The sequence below is a fragment of the Sapajus apella genome, unplaced genomic scaffold, assembly GCF_009761245.1.
Source record: "Sapajus apella isolate SASKATOON/1434 unplaced genomic scaffold, GSC_monkey_1.0 scaffold90, whole genome shotgun sequence".
NCBI lineage: Eukaryota > Metazoa > Chordata > Mammalia > Primates > Cebidae > Sapajus > Sapajus apella.
Window position 1 is genome coordinate 1,532,108 of NW_022437030.1, and position 19,977 is coordinate 1,552,084.

At 39.7% G+C, this 19,977-nt stretch overlaps 1 protein-coding gene and 1 long non-coding RNA gene across 8 annotated transcripts in view; one reads left to right on the plus strand and one right to left on the minus strand.

The window, feature by feature from the left end:
* Positions 1-3,499: 3,499 nt before the first annotated feature.
* SIAH1 (siah E3 ubiquitin protein ligase 1) overlaps positions 3,500-19,977 on the minus strand; it is a 28,130-nt gene continuing 11,652 nt past the window's right edge. For 3 of the 7 annotated variants that reach the window (XM_032255635.1, XM_032255637.1, XM_032255638.1), the window contains one exon: positions 3,500-5,428. In XM_032255635.1, coding sequence (XP_032111526.1) covers positions 4,578-5,426 — 849 coding nt within the window. In that variant the 5' untranslated portion in view covers positions 5,427-5,428 and the 3' untranslated portion in view covers positions 3,500-4,577. The other 4 variants (XM_032255636.1, XM_032255632.1, XM_032255631.1 and 1 more) reach the window with 4 other exon arrangements.
* Positions 5,428-5,728, plus strand: LOC116534896. The gene is made up of 2 exons (XR_004261933.1): positions 5,428-5,505; positions 5,559-5,728. It is a non-coding gene; the product is annotated as an uncharacterized LOC116534896 (long non-coding RNA).

Genomic DNA, 19,977 nt, shown 5'->3' on the forward strand with positions numbered 1-19,977 from the left:
AAAATACCATATAATCCTGTGTTTTGAACATGCACACTGGGTGAGTGGGGAGGGGAATGACAAAGCTTCAAACCCCAGGACTCTGTAACACTCTATCCATACCTTTCATGTTTAACCTACACAAATGACCACGGCCCTGCGTGGTATTCACACACGCTATTCACCCTGTCGAGCTCCAACATTACTTTCATGTCCATTCAATGCAGCAGTCAGACTCACCCCCCAGGTATGCTGAATTTGACCTACTGTTTTCTTAATTTGGATTACTTACAAATTCTTCAATCCGGAGTCTGAATGAAACAGAATTCCAACATTAGTAGAATCACTGCAGATGTTCCTGAATATGAAGAGCTTTTGGGGGTTGGAGACAACACACTATTATTTTGGTGAGCCAAGCTATCTACAGCCACTTATGTAAGTTTGAAGTCTGCAAAAATGTGGGTCTTGAAAAAAAATCTACGTAGTACAATAAAAATTAGTCAAAGGAAAAACTGTTCCCCAACAAGTAACACACCAAACTGGCCCATGATTCAACAGGACAATTTCAAGTTTAAGGGCGTAAAAGCAACAGAACAAAGTTAATATGAATGTCTCCCATACCTACCCCATGTACAACCTCCTGAAAGGAGACACCACAAGAAATGGAGTAAGTCTTCATTATAACAAGCAATTTAAGGACAAGCATTATGCCTCATAATCAAATGTGTAATGGACCAAGAAATATGGCTATATTTTTGGCCTTATCTCTATAGGCCAAGAATATAAAGACTTAAATGCAAACAGTTAATACTAAGATGTCAAGTTAACTGTCAAACACAAAATGTACTACCTTAATTTGTTTGAATTAGTAAAACATGAGGTGAAAACTTCACACTGCTACTGGTGTCCTCTGGAACCTCTCCAGAAAGCAATAATAAAGTATGTCAAAAATAATCCTAAGAATATAAACAGAAAACAGAGAGATATGTTCATGGGTTGTTTATATATAACCAGGGCCGGGTGCAGCGGCTCACACCTGTAATCCCAGCACTTTGGGAGGCCGAGGCAGGTGGACCATGAGGTCAGAAGTTCAAGACCAGCCTGGCCAACATGATGAAACCCCATCTCTACTAAAATTAGGTGGGGGTGGTGGTGCACACCTGTAGTCCCAGTTACTCAGGAGGCTGAGACAGTGGAATTCAACCCGGGAGGCAGAGGTTGTAGTGAGCCGAGATGGCACCATTGCACTCCAGCCTGGCGACACAGCAACACTCCACATAAAAAAATAACTGCCAGGTAAATATCCAACAAGAACCCAGCTAAGCTTACAGTGAATCCTCATAAATTTGAAAAATTGTGTTTTTCAAGATCATTAAAGTGATGAAACACTCAAATGATCATGTTGTATGGTGAAAGGGCTACATAATACATAAAAGGGCTCCCAATATCTTTCACAATCAACACGTGGCTGGAACTGGTGCCTCATACCTGTAATCTCAGCAATTCAGGAGGACAAGGCAGGAGGATCACTTGAGCCTAAAGAGTTTTGAGACCTCCCTGGGCAACACAGCAAGACTCCATGTCTACAAAAAAATTCAGTTAGCCAGGCATGATGCTATACACTTGTACTCCCAGCTGCTCAGAAGGCTGAAGTAGGCCCACTTGAGCCCCGAGTTTGAGGCTTCAATGAGCCAACTGCACCATTATATTCCGGCCTGGGTGACAGAGCAACACACCCGGTCTCTAAAAAACAAACGTGGATGAGCACATGTACATACACTTAAAAAACTGGAAAAATAAAATGTCACTTCTGAGTGGACAGTAAGATTACAGATCAATCCGATTATATGTGCAATTTCATAATTTCCAAACTATACATGATGGACATATTTTATAATAAAAAACTTTAAAATACTAAAACTAGGCCGGGTGCAGTGGCTCACACCTGTAATTTCAGCACTGTGAGAGACCAAGGTGGGCAGATCACAAGGTTAGGAGTTCGAGACCAGCCGGACCAACATGGTCAAACCCCATCTCTACTAAAAATACAAAAATTAGCTGGGCATGGTGGCGAGTGCCTGTAATCCCAGCTATTTGGGAGGCTGAGGCAGGAGAATCACTTGAACCTGGGAGGTGGAGGTTACAGTGAGCTGAGATCACACCACTGTACTCCAGCCTGGGCAACAGAGTGAGACCCTGTCTTTAAATAAAAAGAAATGAAAACTACAAAATGATACGCCTCCACAAATATACCCGATATGGATTTTTTCCTTTTTTTTTTTTTTTTTGGAGGTGGGGGAGACAGAGTCTCACTCCATCACACAGGCTGCAGGTGTGGTATACAATCTTGACTTGCTGCAACCTCCACTTCCTGGGTTGTTCTAGGGATTCTTGTGCCTCAGCCTCCCTAATAGGGTGTGCCATCATACCTGGCTAATTATTTTTGCACTTTTAGTAGAGACAGGGTTTCACCATGTTGGCCAGGCTGGTCTTGAACTCCTGACCTTAAGTGATCTGCCTGCCTTGGCCTCCCAAAGTGCTGGGATTACAGGCATGAGCCACAGTGCACAGCTACGTTTATTTTGAAAGATACTGGGAGCCCTTTTATGTATTATGATGTAACCCTTTCACCATATAACATTAAATATGGAATAAGTCACTTTTTCTAAGCACATATGCTAATGAACAGACCTGGATATAAATTTGTGGTTGAACTCTTACTCTTTCGCCATAAAAATGGCTACACAAGCACATTACAACCAGTTCAAAAGATAATACTTACGTAGGGAAGAGACTACACAATCATCTTTTCTGAAAATGGATAGAAGAAATAAACTCTTACCCAAAATTATCCAGAATCAGTAGTGGTATAAGGGTGAAGTCCAAATTAATTTTCATTGACTTTCTAGGCTTAGAGTACCCACAGAACCACACAAAATTATCTTTGAACATTCAGTCAATTTCAGAATCTTGCCATGTGTGTCAAAGTAATTAGCAACAGTTAACTACATGGTTCTAAAGGCGTAACTGTAGCTAACATTCACTGGATGCTGCTATGAACAAAGCAGTGTTTTGGGTAATGCACCTGTAGCCCATTTAAACTAGAGGTATCTACCATAATTTAACCCCACTTTACACATTAGGAAACTTGGGCCCAAGTGAGGTAGAGCTGAGACTGGCACCCAAGTGCCTGGAAGTCCGGCTGCAGAACCAAGGCTCTTAGCCACTAGGCTATGAAATAGTAAATTTATTCTTTCATTGTGCTTTTTTAAAGAGGTGAAAAGTGGTCACCATTTTAGTCATTCTCCTGAAAAAGTTGTAACAATGGAAATGGGGGGGGGGGCGGGGGAAAGAGACTGTAATCCAGAGGCCATATACCCAGTTATTTGCTGTGATTTAGAATATAACTCTACCACACTTAAAATGACAACACACAGCTTTCTGCTATATAATTAGAGAATGAAACAGGAAAATAAGTTTGGATTTTATCAAACTTAGAGTTAAAGCAGACACAGTAAGATTTTTTTAATTTGCCAGATATTCTTTTAATGAGAATTATAAAAGACCAAAAACATTTTTTTTTTTTGCAAACTGCCTTTTTAAACAAATGATTTGCTTTTAATTACAAATACTGTGCATGACGATGCCTTCTTCTGCAAAACCAATAAATACAAGAACAAATTTTAAACAGATGATTTGTCTAAGATATTTGAAAAAGGAAACAAAAGCCCGATTTTCATTATAAGAATTGATTCTCTAACCTTTCAAAGATTAAACTCAAAGGTGTGACTCATCTGTAGAAGACAAAAAGAGAGACCATCTTATATATGCTTTAAATAGCTTTTGATAATTTTCCCGATGTCACCTTTACTTTCTGGAACTCATAGTTTCATAAAATAGCCGATTTTAAAATATTTCTAATGAACTGATTAATGGGGAAAAGAAAGTATGTATTGAATGCATGTTATAAATTTTACCATAAACAATTATGCATATCAAAAGACAATAACTTTAAAATGGTACAAAAAAAAGTGAGGAAAAACCTGAATTACAGAAAAGAAAGTCAAATTTATTTAATGAAAAACTAGAATTAATAAAAATTAGCAAATACACACACAAAAAAGCACACAGCAGCACTATGTATTGACTCACAAAGGGGAAAAGCAGTGGCCCATGACCACTCAAGATGGCTTGTCAGTTAAAGGAAAAAAACCCAAACACGCACACACCCACGCACGCACGCACTCACACACGCAGAAACATAACAAAAAAGCCCATTATTTTTCAACAATACAATCTACAACAAACACAAAACTCAGAATTATTTTACAATGCTTTCTTCTTTTTTAATACAAAAGATGCCCATCTTGGGTGTATATACATACATTTTTTCAGTGGTTTACTGTTGACTTATTTTTAAATATATTAGTGTTACTACATGCAACTGTTTCCTGTATTTAACAGCCTTTCTTTTTATTTACCTTCATGTGTCTAGCTTTCACCTACCAAAAGAGTTTTAGATTGGCAGGCAGATGGGTGCCTTATTTTCTGTGAAACTGAAGTTTTAAACACTGGCCACAAAATGTTTGATTGCCATTTCAACACATGGAAATAGTTACATTGATGCCTAAATTGCCATTTTCTGCAAAAAGCTGTGCAATGCTGGTGTCAAAGACTAGACAGTCACTATTCATAATGGCTGTTGCAATTCCTTCATGAATAGATCGAGGAGTTGCTTCCCAAGTCAATCGTCGCCTATGACCATTTAGCTCAAGTCGGTAAGCAAAATTTTCAGCTTGCTTGCGTGTTCCTATCAGCTGTACGATTGCAAAGAACTGCTGGTGACCATCGTATTTTTCCTGTTTCTCCAAGACTAACATGAAGTGAAAGCCAAAACAGGACTGCATCATCACCCAGTCAACAGCACCAGGAAGATTAATGTCTGTAGCAAGGAAAACTATATCCTCTCCCTGTAGGGTTGTAATGGACTTATGCTGATGCATCAGATGGGGCATTACAGCATCCAGAGAGCCTTGCCATTTACAGGAAGCACCAGGGCACGGACAGGAATAAGGCCTAAACTCACAGAGCTCTTCGTGGTCTGCTTTTTCTGTGTGCGGCAGAGTTATTTCACATCCAGAAGAGGCATATTTACAGGGGAAAAGTACTGAATTAGCCACTTTCTCCATAGCCAAGTTGCGAATGGATCCCAACGGGCCCCGGCAAGTTGGACAACATGTGAGCTTTGGGCGACAGTTGCTACAAACAAGATGGCCACTCTGACATTGAAGAATGGGTGGTAACACATAGTCAAAGCAGACTGGACACTCAAAAAGACTCGCCAAGTCATTGTTGGATGCAGTCGTGCCAGTCAGGGCAGGCACCCTCTGGGATGGTGGACACTTCGAGGTACCGGTAGGTAATGCTGTAGCAGTCTGACGGCTCATTTCTGAAATAAACACATAAGGAAGCAGGAGAATAATTACAACCATGATTTATTTTATAAATAATGTTTACATGCCAGAAGTACTTTTAAAGTTTCATGCAAAATTTACTGTGCAAAAGAGAAAGAAAAATAGGATTTTTAAAAAGATACTAAAAAAATAAAATTACACTGAACGTGCACTTTGATTATTAGGATCTGCACAGTGGATAAGCTCTATTTTCAAAATGTTCCAGAACACATTTGGAACTCCCTTTAAGAAAAAAAAGTAAAAATCATCTTAAATAAAAAATGGACCATAAACAACTAGAGAAACTATACAAGGAACTAAAGTTTAATCAAATCCATTTTGATAGGACTCTCTCCTTCTCTGAGATTCCCTTACTCCATTTCTTTCCAATTCTGAGTCAGCTGCTAAGAGGCACAGGGAGTTACAGGTAAGGTCCTGTGTAAAATCGGCACTCTGTATCCGCAGAATCTGCATCTAAGGACTTCACCAGCCATGGATTGAAAATATTCAGAAAAATTTTAAAATAATACAAAATTTTTAAAATACAACATATATAACAGCTATTTACATATTATTCACATTGTATTAAGTAATCCAGAGATAAATTATACAGGAGAATATGCACAGGTTATATACAAATATGACACCATGTTCTATCAGGGACTTGAATATCCTCAGGTTTTGGTATGGGGAAGGGGGTCCTGGAACTAATCTTCTGAGGATACTATGGGATGAGTGTAGTTCAAATGCCTTTCATTAACTCTTCTTAATGGTGAGCTGTTATCTACTCTAGAGGTGTAATGTGGGAATGAGGAGAGGGGTCACAAGGGGAAAGATCTGCTGCCATCCCCTTTATCTAACAATCTTTTCCCCAAATTATCATCAGCCAGGTACTGATCTTATTTCCTACTGATCAGTGCCCACCTCAAGAATAAGGGATGTACTCTCTAGTGAAGGTAGCAAAAATATAAAAATAAATTAAAAAACAGCAAAAGTGAGGGAAGACATGGGAGAAATGGAGAGCCATCTCAAATAAAACTTTTTGGTCTCACAGAGAAAGCATATCTTTCTGTTCTATTTCCAATCCATAATATAAATCAGACATAATGAACAAAGAAGGAGAGTCAGGAAGAAACAGTGAACAGGGGAAGAATGCAGACAGCACGGCAAAGAGACACACCACACTGGGGGTGGGGGATGGAGTCAACAGGTGTAGCCTAGGGTTCTCCAGCATTGCTGAAACATTCATCAGCAAACTAATCAACATTATTTGACAGATAAATGTCATTTGGAAGAAATGATCAACAATGTAACTAGTCAGGCTGAGTCAAAGATAAAACAAGCAACTTTTCCCAAAAAACTCCCTGGGCTGGGATATGGGAGGTCACTATTTGTCTTGGGGGTGAAAAAAAAGATCGGTAGATGTCCTAGGAGTACACTCCTAGTAACTATACTAAGCCATATTCTTACAAAGTTAAAGTCTTAAAATTAATGTTTTATCTCAATTATAGTCATTATTCTGTTGCAAGAAACTTTTAAGAAACAATGTTAGTTACCAATATGACCAAATAAATGCATCTTTGGTTCTAGATTACTCAGGTGGTTACCAACTGATACCTTAAATGAAGGCTGAGGGTGAAGGAAAAAATAAAGATTAATTCCACATCACTAAAGGTATATTTTAAAGTTCAAGAGGCCACAAAAGTGACAATTCCATCATAATGTGTCTCATCATATAGACTCAGAACATGAATCAACTCTCATCTGAAGCCCTGTGTGACCCAGGTGTTCTGTCCCCTGACAAAAGGACTATAAAGGAACTCTCCTGTAATCCAGTTTCCCTGAGTGGATTCTTTGTACATACGATGATCCATCCATTTTATGTCACTTGTAAAACAGTGGGCTCAGCATTGCCAAAACATCCTGGCTGTATGCTGCTGTATGCCTACTGCATGGTCCAGTTTATGCTGCTTACTGAATTAAGCAGCATAACAATTAGAAAGTGGTTCCTTGGGCACAAAACAGTCTAGGCAACCAATGCCTTTCAAATTACTAAACCAAACCAGAGAATCACGTCCAAGGGCAGTAAACTCGGTTTGTATTTAACACAACACAGCTACAGACCAAGCAAAACATTATTTTTCAATTTCTTGACCTAGCAATAGTTATACATTTATCATCAACAGTTCAGGCTCACATTACAATACATCTTTATCATTTTCCAAACACTGTAGTAGAAAGCACATTTTAACTCTTCCTCCAAGCGTGAAAAGCGAAATGTGAACAGGAGTTCTTGTGAATGGAGGTATACAGGACAGCAACTGCTAAAGCCTCTCAAAGCTCCAAAGGTGTAAGTAACCCAGCTCCATCTTGAAACAGAAAAGGAATCCCAACCATACAGCCGCCCTGCAGTACGAACCAAGGACAGCCCTGCAGAAGTCATGACGTAACCTGAAGTTTGATTTAAACAGAAAAAAAGCACAACAGCCCAAATGAAACATGACTGCTAACCTAGGAAACAGCTCGATTCTGCTGCAGCCATTCCGTAAGCCAGGCAGGTTCCACTGACTAACAGCGTTCAAGTTTCACAGCCTCAGCAACCCATCCTCTTAATGTCAATACCTTTTCTCTTCCTTGTCCTAGTCGCTGGTAAACATGTGAACAAGACTCCCCTCCAGGAGTACAGAGAAGGTGGAATAGGCTTTCCCGTCATGAGAACTCAGGCAGCTCACTGCCTTTTCCTCAAGAAGTAAAGGTACAGGACCCTCCTGGGCACTTTTCTGCTCCTAAGCACAAAAGACCCAAATTCGCGTCTGAGGTCAGGATCCAAATATCGTTTCACTTCTCAGAAGCACCAGTTACAGAGGTGGAAAAAGGAAGCCTTTCCATCCCCAGGAGGCAACCACACCTCCCTGTGAGCTCAAATTCGGCTGCATCTCCAAAAATGGGAGCCACAGCTGCGCTGTCCTCCACCGTGCCCTAAGCCTTCGTCTGTCTCCCAAGTTTGTCTTCTCCAGATTCACTGGGTAGGCTCCTGCTCGGCTCCGGTGGAGGGGTCACCCGCTGGCTGAGAAGGAAGTGCGCTCCCTGAGCCAGCTAAGGGGCTACTGCAGGAGCCCGCCTGTCGGGAGAGCCATTTGGAGCCTCGGCCAGCCGGGGATGGGCCTGCGCCGGGAACGCCCGCTCCAACCCGGAGAGCCAAGGGCCAGTCCAGGGCGCGCAGCGTGCAGGGCGGTGCCCGTCTCGCTCGCGCAGAGGTGGGGCCCTGCCCGCAAGCCCCGCCCCACAGCCCAGGGCGGGGCCACGGGACCCCGCAGCTCTGACCCCAGGCCACCCCGCCATGGACCTCATACCATCGCACCGCAGCGACATCGAGCCTTCCTCAGCATTTCCACCAGTTTAAAGTTAGGTGGAACTATGCCGTTTTCGGTATGTCAGAATAGCAGAATATCAGGAGTTTCTTACGGTTTCAATCTAAGAGCTACAGCATACCTTGGAAATGCGTGGCCACACTGGCGCTACGTTCCAGGTTCATCCGAACTCTAAAATTTTAGAGTGAAAACATTCTCCCTAATTCATTCAACAGCTATTTACTGGCATCAACTACAAATTTCCTCAATTCTGGCTCACTTCACTTCTCCTATCGGCAATGTATTTTAAACTCCCCTTCCCCGCTGCGAAAAGACTTTGCAGGAAAAGTAGTAAGCATACTTCTGCCACATTAAACTCCTACTTAAACCTCCTAAGAGAGTATACTCTCTTCCCACTCTGGGAAAGCCATCTTAAATGGCCTCATTAAACGCAGAGTAGCTTGTTTTGTTTTTAAACAAGCATTACCCTTGCCCCAATAAAGTCCTGGGCCTCAGATTTGCATTGCATCAGCTAGTGCGTGCAGAGGTTTAACCTGTCATTACATCATGCTTAGGGCAGCCTCTAAATGCAGTAAGAGCTGGCAGAGGGGAGTCAACCCAATGCAGGGAATTGCACATTACCCACTTTCAGCAAGAAATTTTAACTCTAACCACTTCCTCACTCTATTAACAGTGTGTTAATATAGGCTACACAAAACAGTATTAGGAAAAGAAATATGATTGAAAATAGATACAGTCTACCCCACAGACAAGTTTTTTGTTTTTTTGTTGTTGTTTTTGAGACAGGGTCTCACTCTTGCCCAGGTCTGAGTGCAATGGCACAATCTCCACTCACTGCAGCCTAGGTCTTTCGGGCTCAAGCAATCCCCTCCCACCTCAATTTCCCCAGTCACTAGGACCACAGGCCGGCGCCACCATTTTCGGCTAACTTTCTTTATATTTTTTGTAAAGACAGGGATCCCCATGTTGCCCAGGCTGGTCTCGAACTCCTGGCCTGACATGATCCACCTGTCATGCCTTCCAAAGTGCTGGACTACAGGCGTGAGCCACTATGCCCAGTCTGTATTTTTATTTTCTAACATTTATTCATTCAACAGATCTTAAATTTCCCTACAGCAGAAAACTTCAAGTATTTTAGATAGAGAAACTCTTCCAAGCAGAATTATAAAATAAGCAAAATGTATACAACAAAAAGATGACTACTTCTCAAGCAAAAGATATTTCACTGTTTGCCAAACTCCAAAAGATGTGTACAAAGCCTTACAGCACAGTCTGAAAACCAGTGATCTATGGACAGGCCCCTCCACTTAATTAAGTCAGAAAAGTAGAAGCATTCTACAGTCATTTACACTTGGATTCAAACCCAGGCTCCACCACTTGTTCAGCTATAAAACTGGACTGTTTCCAGCCTCAAGTGGCTTTTGTCTAGATTGAGGTGGATAATTTATGTGTATCATGGGTGGGACATATTCCAGAATATTTAAATTTTCAGTTGAGACTTGAGCTAATTGCCTCAAAGTCATCAATTAGTCAAGAGACCTAGAATTTGTAGATCCAAGACACACACTACAATAGATGCCTTAAGCTTCCAAAGGTGATCAAACATACCTGCCAAGAATCAACCACTATTTAATTTTTAGCACAATAAACCTTCATTTTCAACTAGGTAGAATTCTCAACTAGGTAGAGTTACTGTTTAATTTTTTTACACTAGTTTTACAAAGAGCTGAAAAGTTCACAGAAGTACCTTAAGACAAGCCCATAGAATCCAAAATTGGCAAAAATCCAAAACTTAATAAAAATGCACTATTACCTACACTTTCTAAAGCCTACGTCTCAAGCCTAGTTTGGTATATAGTTTAAGTAGATGTCAATCTAAATCAAAACATTTTAGAATCAGCCTTTAAAGCTGTCTTAGTAATTTCAGAGCATTCAGCCATTGCTTTACCATTTTGGCATACCTATAGTAGAAAGATAAACTTTTATTCTCAATTACATGTGGCAATCTTTGCTTCCTTTTATAAATTATAAAAGTTTAAAATGGAGAAATATAGTCAGATATGAAAAAAAGTCATAATATACTGTAAACAAAATTACAAACAGAACATAGGAGGAATGGGGTGAAAAATCAAGAGGACTACAACATCAGACCAATGAGTTAGTTTTCTGTATCAGGACACTGGTGATTTTTAGCTATATTTTCTCTAAAGGGGACAATAAACTACTTTATAAAGATTAGTCTGATTAACAACTGTGAAAACAGTCAAAATGAACAAAAAGTAAAACATTTTTATTCTTAATTTAATAAACAAAAAAACAGACAAAAAAAAAAACAAAAAAGGGCTGTGCACCGTGGCTCACGCCTGTAATACCAGCCATTTGGGAGGCCGAGTCAGGCGGATCACCTGAGGTCAGGAGTTCAAGACCAGCCTGGCCAACATGGTGAAACGCTGTCTCTACAAAAATACAAAAATTAGCCGGGTGTGGTGGCATGCATCTGTAATCTCAGCTACTCAGGAGGCTGAGGCGGAAGACTCACTTGAACCCAGGAGGCGGAGGTTAAAGTGAGCCAAGATCGTGCCACTGCACTCCAGCCTGGTGACAGAGCAAGACTGAGTCTCAAAACAACAGTAACAACAACAACAACAAAGGATAGGATGTAATTATCACTGCCCACCCCTAGTAACACAAAAATTATTCTTAGAAACAATAAAGTATTATAAAATAAGAGTTATCAGATTACAAATTTGCTCTTTGCATTAGAAATCTTAAATAAAACTCCTCCATTCAAAACACTTAAGACTTTTCTTGTTCCCAGAATGCCTTTTGGTTATAAGAGTGCTTTCCAAATTCATTCGACATTGTGGCAGGTATTATGTAGAAATTATTTTAAGTTAAAATGTTAATTAAACATTGCTTCCATTAAGATTTACTTGCTTCTTACACAATGACAAAATTAAGTCTCTTAAAAATTCAACAGCTTAAAATGCCAAAAGTTTAAAAAATCAAACATTGTTGTAACGAGGACAATAAAGTAAACAATCTAGTTTCCAGAACTGTAGCAAAGCAAAATTTTTTTAAATTTTGTTTTTCCTAAAAGCTCCATTTTTCCTAAATTCTGAAAACTTTGCAACTACAGAAGAAAAGTTATACTAATAGTTCTAGAAAGACTATATTAGAGTTTAGGGACACCCAGGAAAACTGCTGTCAACAGAAGACGACAGAGGAAAGGCAAATCCTGATTCAAATGTGTTCAATGCAAAATACAACACTTGCTAAGTCACTTTATTTTGAGGTTTCCACCCAAGCTAAAAATTAGCATATACATGGGGTATGGTGGTTCATACCTGTAATCCCAGCACTTTGGGAGGCGGAGGTGGGACGATCACTTTAGCCCAGGAGTTTGAGACCAGCCTAGGCAATATACTGAGACCTCATCTCTACAAAAAAAATGCAAAAAATTAGCTGGGTGTGGTGGCATGCACTGTAGAGCCAGCTATTTGGGAGGCTGAGATGGGAGCCTCATCTGAGCCTGGGAGGTAAAGGCTGTAAGCTATGTCTGTGCAAGAGTGAGCCCCTGTCTTGAAAACATAAAGTATAAGATGCCCCAAAACACTGCAAGCCCTTCAACATGCCAATAGTAAAACTTTTGCTTTCCCACCAGGTATATTCAAGATTATACTAAAGTCCTGACTTTGTCAAAGCAATCAATCAAACGTAACTACCCTTGAATCCTTAATTTTGTGGTGTAATCACAATACTTCAAAGAAAGTTTTTGAAAGGATTACAGAAGTGATTAATTCTCCATCTCCATTTTAGTAGTCTGAAGCTCTTGCATAAATTCCACAGCTTAGAATCCTGGTCACAACCCTTTTCTCTAAGAACTACGTAAACTACGCCCACTGTCTTCTGCTATTCAGTGATGTCAATGAAAAACCTAATGTCACTTTCATTCTCAGTCCTTTGCAGATAACCTTCTGATATGCCAAAGCATTTTCCAAAATATATACATAGGTATCCTCAATCTCCAAGTGAACAGAGACTGATAGAATGGCTGCTTCCTTGCCTTGCCTTTCCCTTATGTAGGAAGAGCCACATAAATTCTGATTAATTACTTTTGTAGCTCCTTAACCCCTCTATAGAAGTTTTCATGCTAAATTTTCACATCTCTCCTTGGACCTTGATTGTTGGTTGTTGGTTTTGCATTTGCTGCTAGTCTCAATGGGTTCCAGAGTCAGCAAGCTAAACACAGAGGCAAAGTGGAGACTTCCCTTTATTCTCACTAATGAACAACTACCCCAAAACACTTATTAAGCACCTGCTAAGTGCCAGGTATAGTCCTCAATGGTTTGCATATGTTCTCATTTAACCTTTCCAATGACCAAAGTTAAGATATTTATCCCCATCTTACTTAAGAAAATAGATTTCAATGCTGGGCACGGTGGCTCACGCCTGTAATACCAACACTTTGGGAGGCCAAGGCTGGCAGATCACTTGAGGTCAGGAGTTTGAGACCAGCCTGGTCAACATGGTAAAAACCTGTCTCTACTAAAAATACAAAAATAGTCAAGTGTGGTGGCAGGTGCCTGTAATCCCCGCTACTCAGGAGGCTGAGGCACAAGAATTGCTCGAACACGGGAAGGTTCAAGGTTGCAGTGAGCCAGGATCATGCCACTACACTCCAGACTGGGCAAGAAGAGTGAAACTCCATCTCAAAAAAAAAAAGGAAAAGGAAACATTTCAAAGTTAAACGTTTCATAAAACTAGTAAGAGATGGAAGTTAGGGCTATCTGATTAAGGAAGACTTAGAATGGGTAGGGAGTGGCAAAAGGTATCCTAGGCAGAGCATACAAACATATCAGAAATTTCAGACTTGGAAAAGATCTTACATAATCCTTCCATTTTCAAAACAAACAAAAAAGACATACAGAGAATTAGAATTAACTTGCTAGATATCATATAACTTTGATCAATGTTCTTTTTATCAGCCTTGGGCAGCTCTAATCTAGGACACCCTCCACCTCCCAGGTTCAAATGATTCTCCTGCCTTAGCCTCCTGAGTAGCTGGGATTACAGACGCAAGCCACCACGCCGGGCTAATTTTTGTATTTTTAGTAGAGACAGGGTTTCACCATGTTAGTCAGGCTGGTCTCGAACTCCTGCCCTCATGATCCACCCACCTCGGCCTTCCAAAGTGCTGGGATTACAGGAGTGAGCCACCGTGCCCAGCCTCTAACCTAGGCTTTACGTGATCATTTCCTAGATCCTGTTAAAGCAGATAGGCTTGGGATATTTTCTAATTTTAAAAAATACTAACCTTTCTGAATTTAAGTGTAGTAAGATTTCAAAAAATAAAAAAAAATTTAGATTATCTTTTGCTTTTTTTTCCCTCCCAACACCAGAGGAATCATCAATCAAAAAAGGAGAGATGAAACCTAGTTAAGTAAGAGTTAACAAACGTTAACTTTTTATCTGAAGTCCTTTCCTGATTATAAACTTTAACGATCAGACCACTCTTCTTATGGTCTTCATATTATCTCTTACCATTTGAAAATTTCTTGTTGACTATTTCTTGTAGTCCATTCCCACCTTCCACATTCCCCACCAGTAGTTTTCCAACTTTTTGGTATGAGCAACCCTTGACACCAGTGGTTAGCAAACTATATCCCACAGGCCAGCTCCCTGTTTTGGGAAATAGTTTTACTGAAATATGGTTAAACCTAGTCATTTATAGACTGTCTCTGCTTTCAAGCTACCAGGGCAGAAGCTGAACAGTTGATCCTATGAGTCCTAACCCTTTTAAGAAAAAGTCCTGGTTGTTTAAGAAAAAGTTGGCCTTCAGCTATGAAAGCTGCTTAAAAAAAAAAGAAAAGAAAAAAAAGAAAAAGTTGGCCTTTATTGGTGGCTCATGCTGGTAATCCCAGCACTTTAGGAGGCTGAGAAGGGCAGATCACCTGAGGTCAGGAGTTCAGGACCAGCCTGGCCAACATAGTGAAACCCCATCTCTACTAAAACTACATAAGTTCACCAGACGTAGTGGCGCGCGCCTTGCAATCCCAGCTACTTGGGAAGCTGAGGTGAAAGAATCGCTTGAACCCAGGGGGAGGAGGTTCCAGTGAGCTGAGATCATGCCACTTCACTCCAGCCTGGGCAAAAGAGTGAGACTCCATCTCAGAAAAATAAAATAAAATTCACTTTAAAATAACAATGAAAAAGTAAATCATTTTACCACCATAACTATAATCTTACAAATGGGATGTATTTCCACACCAATTCTCTAAGTTTTTAAAATATATCTTGTTTGTGACAGAATTCCATAACTCACCAACTCCTAGAAAGTAATTTCATCTTTTAATAGCACACCTCAAAAATGTAGCTATGTATATACTGAATTTGGTTGTAACAAAAAGCTCAAACCTGAATTCCCACTTCAGCTCTTATTAATTAGTTTTATACTGGGAAAAAAAATTACAATTTCCTGGGTTTCAAGTCTATCTTTTGTGAAAAACTATACCATTCACAAACTCTGGACATGAACTGAAATCAAGTAGTGGGAACATTCGGTATATTGCTGACAAGTGACTTAGTGCTCTTTACAGAGCCACACAAGAAACCCTACACTGAATACCTGAACACAAAGACCTGCATTATACTACAGTAGGACCAAACTGAAAACTGCTGTTTCAACCTACTGTGTTCATTTTTATACCTTGAGACTGCAACTGAAAATAAAGGTCACACAGAGGTGGGGTAATTGCTTGAGGCCAGTAGTCCAGCCTGAGCAACATGGCAAGAACCTATCTCTACAAAAGTATTTTGAAAATAAGCCAGGCACGGTGGTGCACACCTGTAGTCCTGGCTCCTTCAAGAGGCTGAGGGGAGGCTAGCCTGAGGCCAAAAGTTCAAAAGCTGCAGTGGACTATGATTGCACCACTGCACTCCAGGCTGAGTGACAGAGCAAGACTCTGTCTTAAAAAAAAAAAAAAAATAGCTTGCTGTGAAATAGATTCCACTGATTAGAAGGATGAAAAACGTTTGCTGTGAAAGATGCTATATTAACTGGGCAATATTGACCTGCAAGGCATCGTGCCAGCAGCTTCATGCACACTATTTAATCTTCATAAAGTGAGTTTTATCCCCATTTTACAGATGAGAAAAATGATCAGAAAAAATGAATAAGAGCAAGCTGGCACATACCTGTAGCCTCAGCTACTCAAGAGGCTGAAGAGAGGGCATCATGTGAGCCCAAGAGTTCATCGCTGTACTGCACCATGACTGTGTCTGTGAATAGCTACTGCATGCACTCCAGCCTGGGCAATACAGTGCCTTGAAATAAATACAAGCACAGCCAGAGGTTTCATTGTTTCTAATTTCATCTTCTTTTGAATAACCCTAAAAAACAGTATGTATGTTCTCCTTACCCAGATATGAAATATTTAATTTAGCATTCAAAACATCTTTTCCATATTTACAAAAATGTGTCAAGAAAATACAAACTTCCTAAAGTCTTTAAACCTTTATTTTCCATCGAAGTGATAGAATCACATATCATTCTAAGTTTGCCATTAAGTCACTAGATATGAAATCAAAGAAAAGTAAGTATCAAGGAGAGGTAAGAGCAGAGAAGAGCAACAGAACCAGGCAGAGGATCAAACAGGCTTTTTCAACTTTTTATTTCATGCCACACATTACTAAAATTTTCAAATTACCTTAAAACTTTTTAGCAGCACACTTGAAATTAAAATTATTGAGACTATGTCAGTCTTGATTACGAACTAATCTGCAATATAACCAAGTCTCAGTGCCTAAAGGCATCCAAATACTATTTACTTAGTTATCTGAATACAATCATTTACTGCCTTATGTTTCATATTCTCTAAGGATACAAAATTCTCAAACAGTCCAATACATACTTGCTTTTTTACTTCATCTTGGCATTTAAGCTGTGCTTTTTAAAACCTTACTTATAAAACACATGGTACCTAGTTCTACGCTCTACCATACAACACATTCAACATCACATTCCATCTGACAAGTCTGGTAGGTTAAGTATGTACACACGCGCGCGCACACACACACACATACACACTCAGAAAATTTTTTACAGCAGATCAAAATTAGCAGTAATCTATAAAGAGTTTGTGATACTGAACCAGGCATAAAAGAGCACAATGCTAAGAAAACTAAAGAAGGTTAAAGAAACAAGGTAAAAAGTCACATTAGAGAGTCTGATACATTTTAAGATTGATGGCTCTTTACTAGTAAAATAGAAAAAAGCAATGGAATTTAAAGGAAAGAAATGCCATCTTTTAAAAAATCATAGAGCCTGATACCTTTTGAGATCAGATTAAAAAATCATAGAGCCTTATTAAAATTCAATTATAATCAGCCAAAATAGTTATAATCTGTGTTGACATAAGCAATGTTACCTGAAACTCTAGCCAAACCATGTTAGTTATTTCAACTAAGGATGTAACACAAAAATTAACAACTTATACTTATTTCCCTCAAACTAAGATTCTATTTACAAGGAGTTCACATTTCTCTAATAATAATGTTTAACTTTCCTGTTTTTAATAGCCTAAAAACAGTATCGGCACATTCTGAATAATTTGAATACACCTGTTAGCCATGTAATTAAATGCCTCTATTCATATTTATGGTTACATTGACTCTAAGTTGGTCCTATAGTGCTCTAATTGTGCAAGCTAAATAGAAACGCTTAGGTAGGTTTAATACACAAATAATGCATTTGTGTGAAGCAAAGCCTAAATGCCACCATGGTTTCCACTAAAGCACTTAGATGTCAGTAAAAAAATAAGATCTCATATGACCATATGATACAGGGCCATTAAGGGATGCTTAACTGAAAAAGAACCTGCCCATTCTTTCATAACTGTAAGTCAACCCCATAAGTGCTGTTTCAAGACTTAAATTCAGCAGACAGTATCCAATATTTTAGTGAATTGTTAAATTTGAATTTCAATGGTTCTGTGTTTTGTTTGTATTTAAACTGCAAGTTTTGAACTGTCAGCAACACTTGACAGAGTTGACAGATCACTGGGCTCCTGCCTGATAAACTCTGTTCATCGACTTCATATACTCTTGGTTTTCCTATCTCACCAGTCACTCCTCAGCTTCCTCTTACGCCCTCCAGATTTGTCTGAAACCCCCCATGTACATCCAATTGCCCCTTCAGGGGGATGGCCAAAGAGAAGCTCCTTATCACCTCTCCAAGTCTCTCTACTCAGAGCCTTCCTTTTTTCAATTGATAGCAACTCCATCCTTCCAGTTACTCAGGTCAAAAGCCTTCAAAGTCAGCCTTGATTCTCTTCTCTTTCATTACATCCATCTATAACAGTAAGGAAATCTTACTGCACCTCCCTTCAAAATATATTCAGACTCCAACCATTCCTCACTACCACTACTACTACCATTTAGTCCAAGCCACCAATATGGCTCATCTGTATTACGGCAATATCCTCCCAACCAGTCTCCCTGTTTCCAGCTATGTCGCCCACCCTCACCACCTAATATGCTAAGCATAGCAACTAGATTAATTAATCCAGCTCTGTTTTATATCAGATGATGTAAATCTCTGCTCTATACTCTCCACTGGCTACCCATGTTAGAGTAAAAGCTGAAATCCTAAAAATAGCCCACAAGGGACTATTATGTATAAGGACACAATATGGTGCTGTGTTCCCATTCTCTGACTTCATCGCCTACTTCGTTCCCCTTTACTCACTGCATTGACTTCCTTGTTCGATGGCAATGCTAGGTTGTTCCTGTGGGCCTGTGCCTTAAAATACTTTTTTCCTGAATATCCATGTGGCTAACTCCCTAACCTTCCAATCTTTACTCAAATGTGACATTCAATGACACTCAGACCATCTACTTAAAATAGCAAGCAGTGCCCTGCTCACTGCCCCGCTACCATGTGCTCCTAAATCTTTGGCCATCTCACGCCTCTTCCTTTTCCTTTCCCTCCCCAATTCCCCACCAGTCTATCCTTTTCCCCTCATAGAATGTATTGTCTTCTAATAGGTTATGTAATTCACTTATTATTTTTTATTTGCTGTTATAGGCGTCCCCTGTCCTCAATTGGAGGGTAGGATTTCTGTCTGGTTCAACATATATCCCAAAAACTTAATAGAGTGCCTGGCACACAGTAGAGGCTCCAATAAATATTTGTTAGATGAATAAATAAATGAAAGCAAGAACTGTGGACTTTCTGGCAGCAACATCCAAAGTCAGAAAGTAATAGAACAATGCTTTTTAAATTCTCAAAGAAAATTATATCCTAGAATTCTATACTCAATTATCCTGAAAGTGTTGAGGGCAGAATGATGATGCAAGGTTTCAAAATATACCTTCCCTGGGTATGTTCTTAGGAAGCTCCTGGAAAACAAGATCTTCAAATATAAGGGAAGTAACCAAGAAAGAGAACAGGGTTACAATAAACAGATGACTGCATCCAGGAGAAAGGTAAAGAAACTACTGAAGATACTAAAAACTTCATGCTAGAAGAGGGCAACCTGCTAGAACATTTAGACAACTGGCAGGGAATGTGAGGCAGCATTAGCTGTGAGCACAGAAGATAACAAAGCCAAAATAGGAGGGGAAAAAAAATATTACCTACAAAAAATACAAACTAAAAAATGCAGGGAAAGAAGTAATCAGTTAATTACATGGCTCGAATTGTGAGTAACTCTGACAGTCATGATAATGCAAATAAAAAACTGCAGTGTTACTTACTAAATTAGGAGTATAGGAATGAGAAGGGTATGCACATGCAATGGGGACAAGAAGAGTTAAAGTCACAAAAGAGAATCAACAAAGAAAGCCAAAAACTGAAATCTAGAAACAAAAGAGGCAGGTTATTTAAAGACAAAGATAAATGCAAAAATAGCTAAAAGAGGTAAAAGTAGTTGCTTCCGGAAAAGGACATCTGAAGAATGGCGTGGGAAGTTTCTCTTTAAAAAAAAAAAGTGTGCCGGGCGCGGTGGCTCATGCCTGTAATCCCAGCACTTTGGGAGGCCGAGGCGGGTGGATCACGAGGTCAAGAGATCGAGACCATCCTGGTCAACACGGTGAAACCCCATCTCTACTAAAAATACAAAAAATCAGCTGGGCATGGTGGTGTGTGCCTGTAATCCCAGCTACTCAGGAGG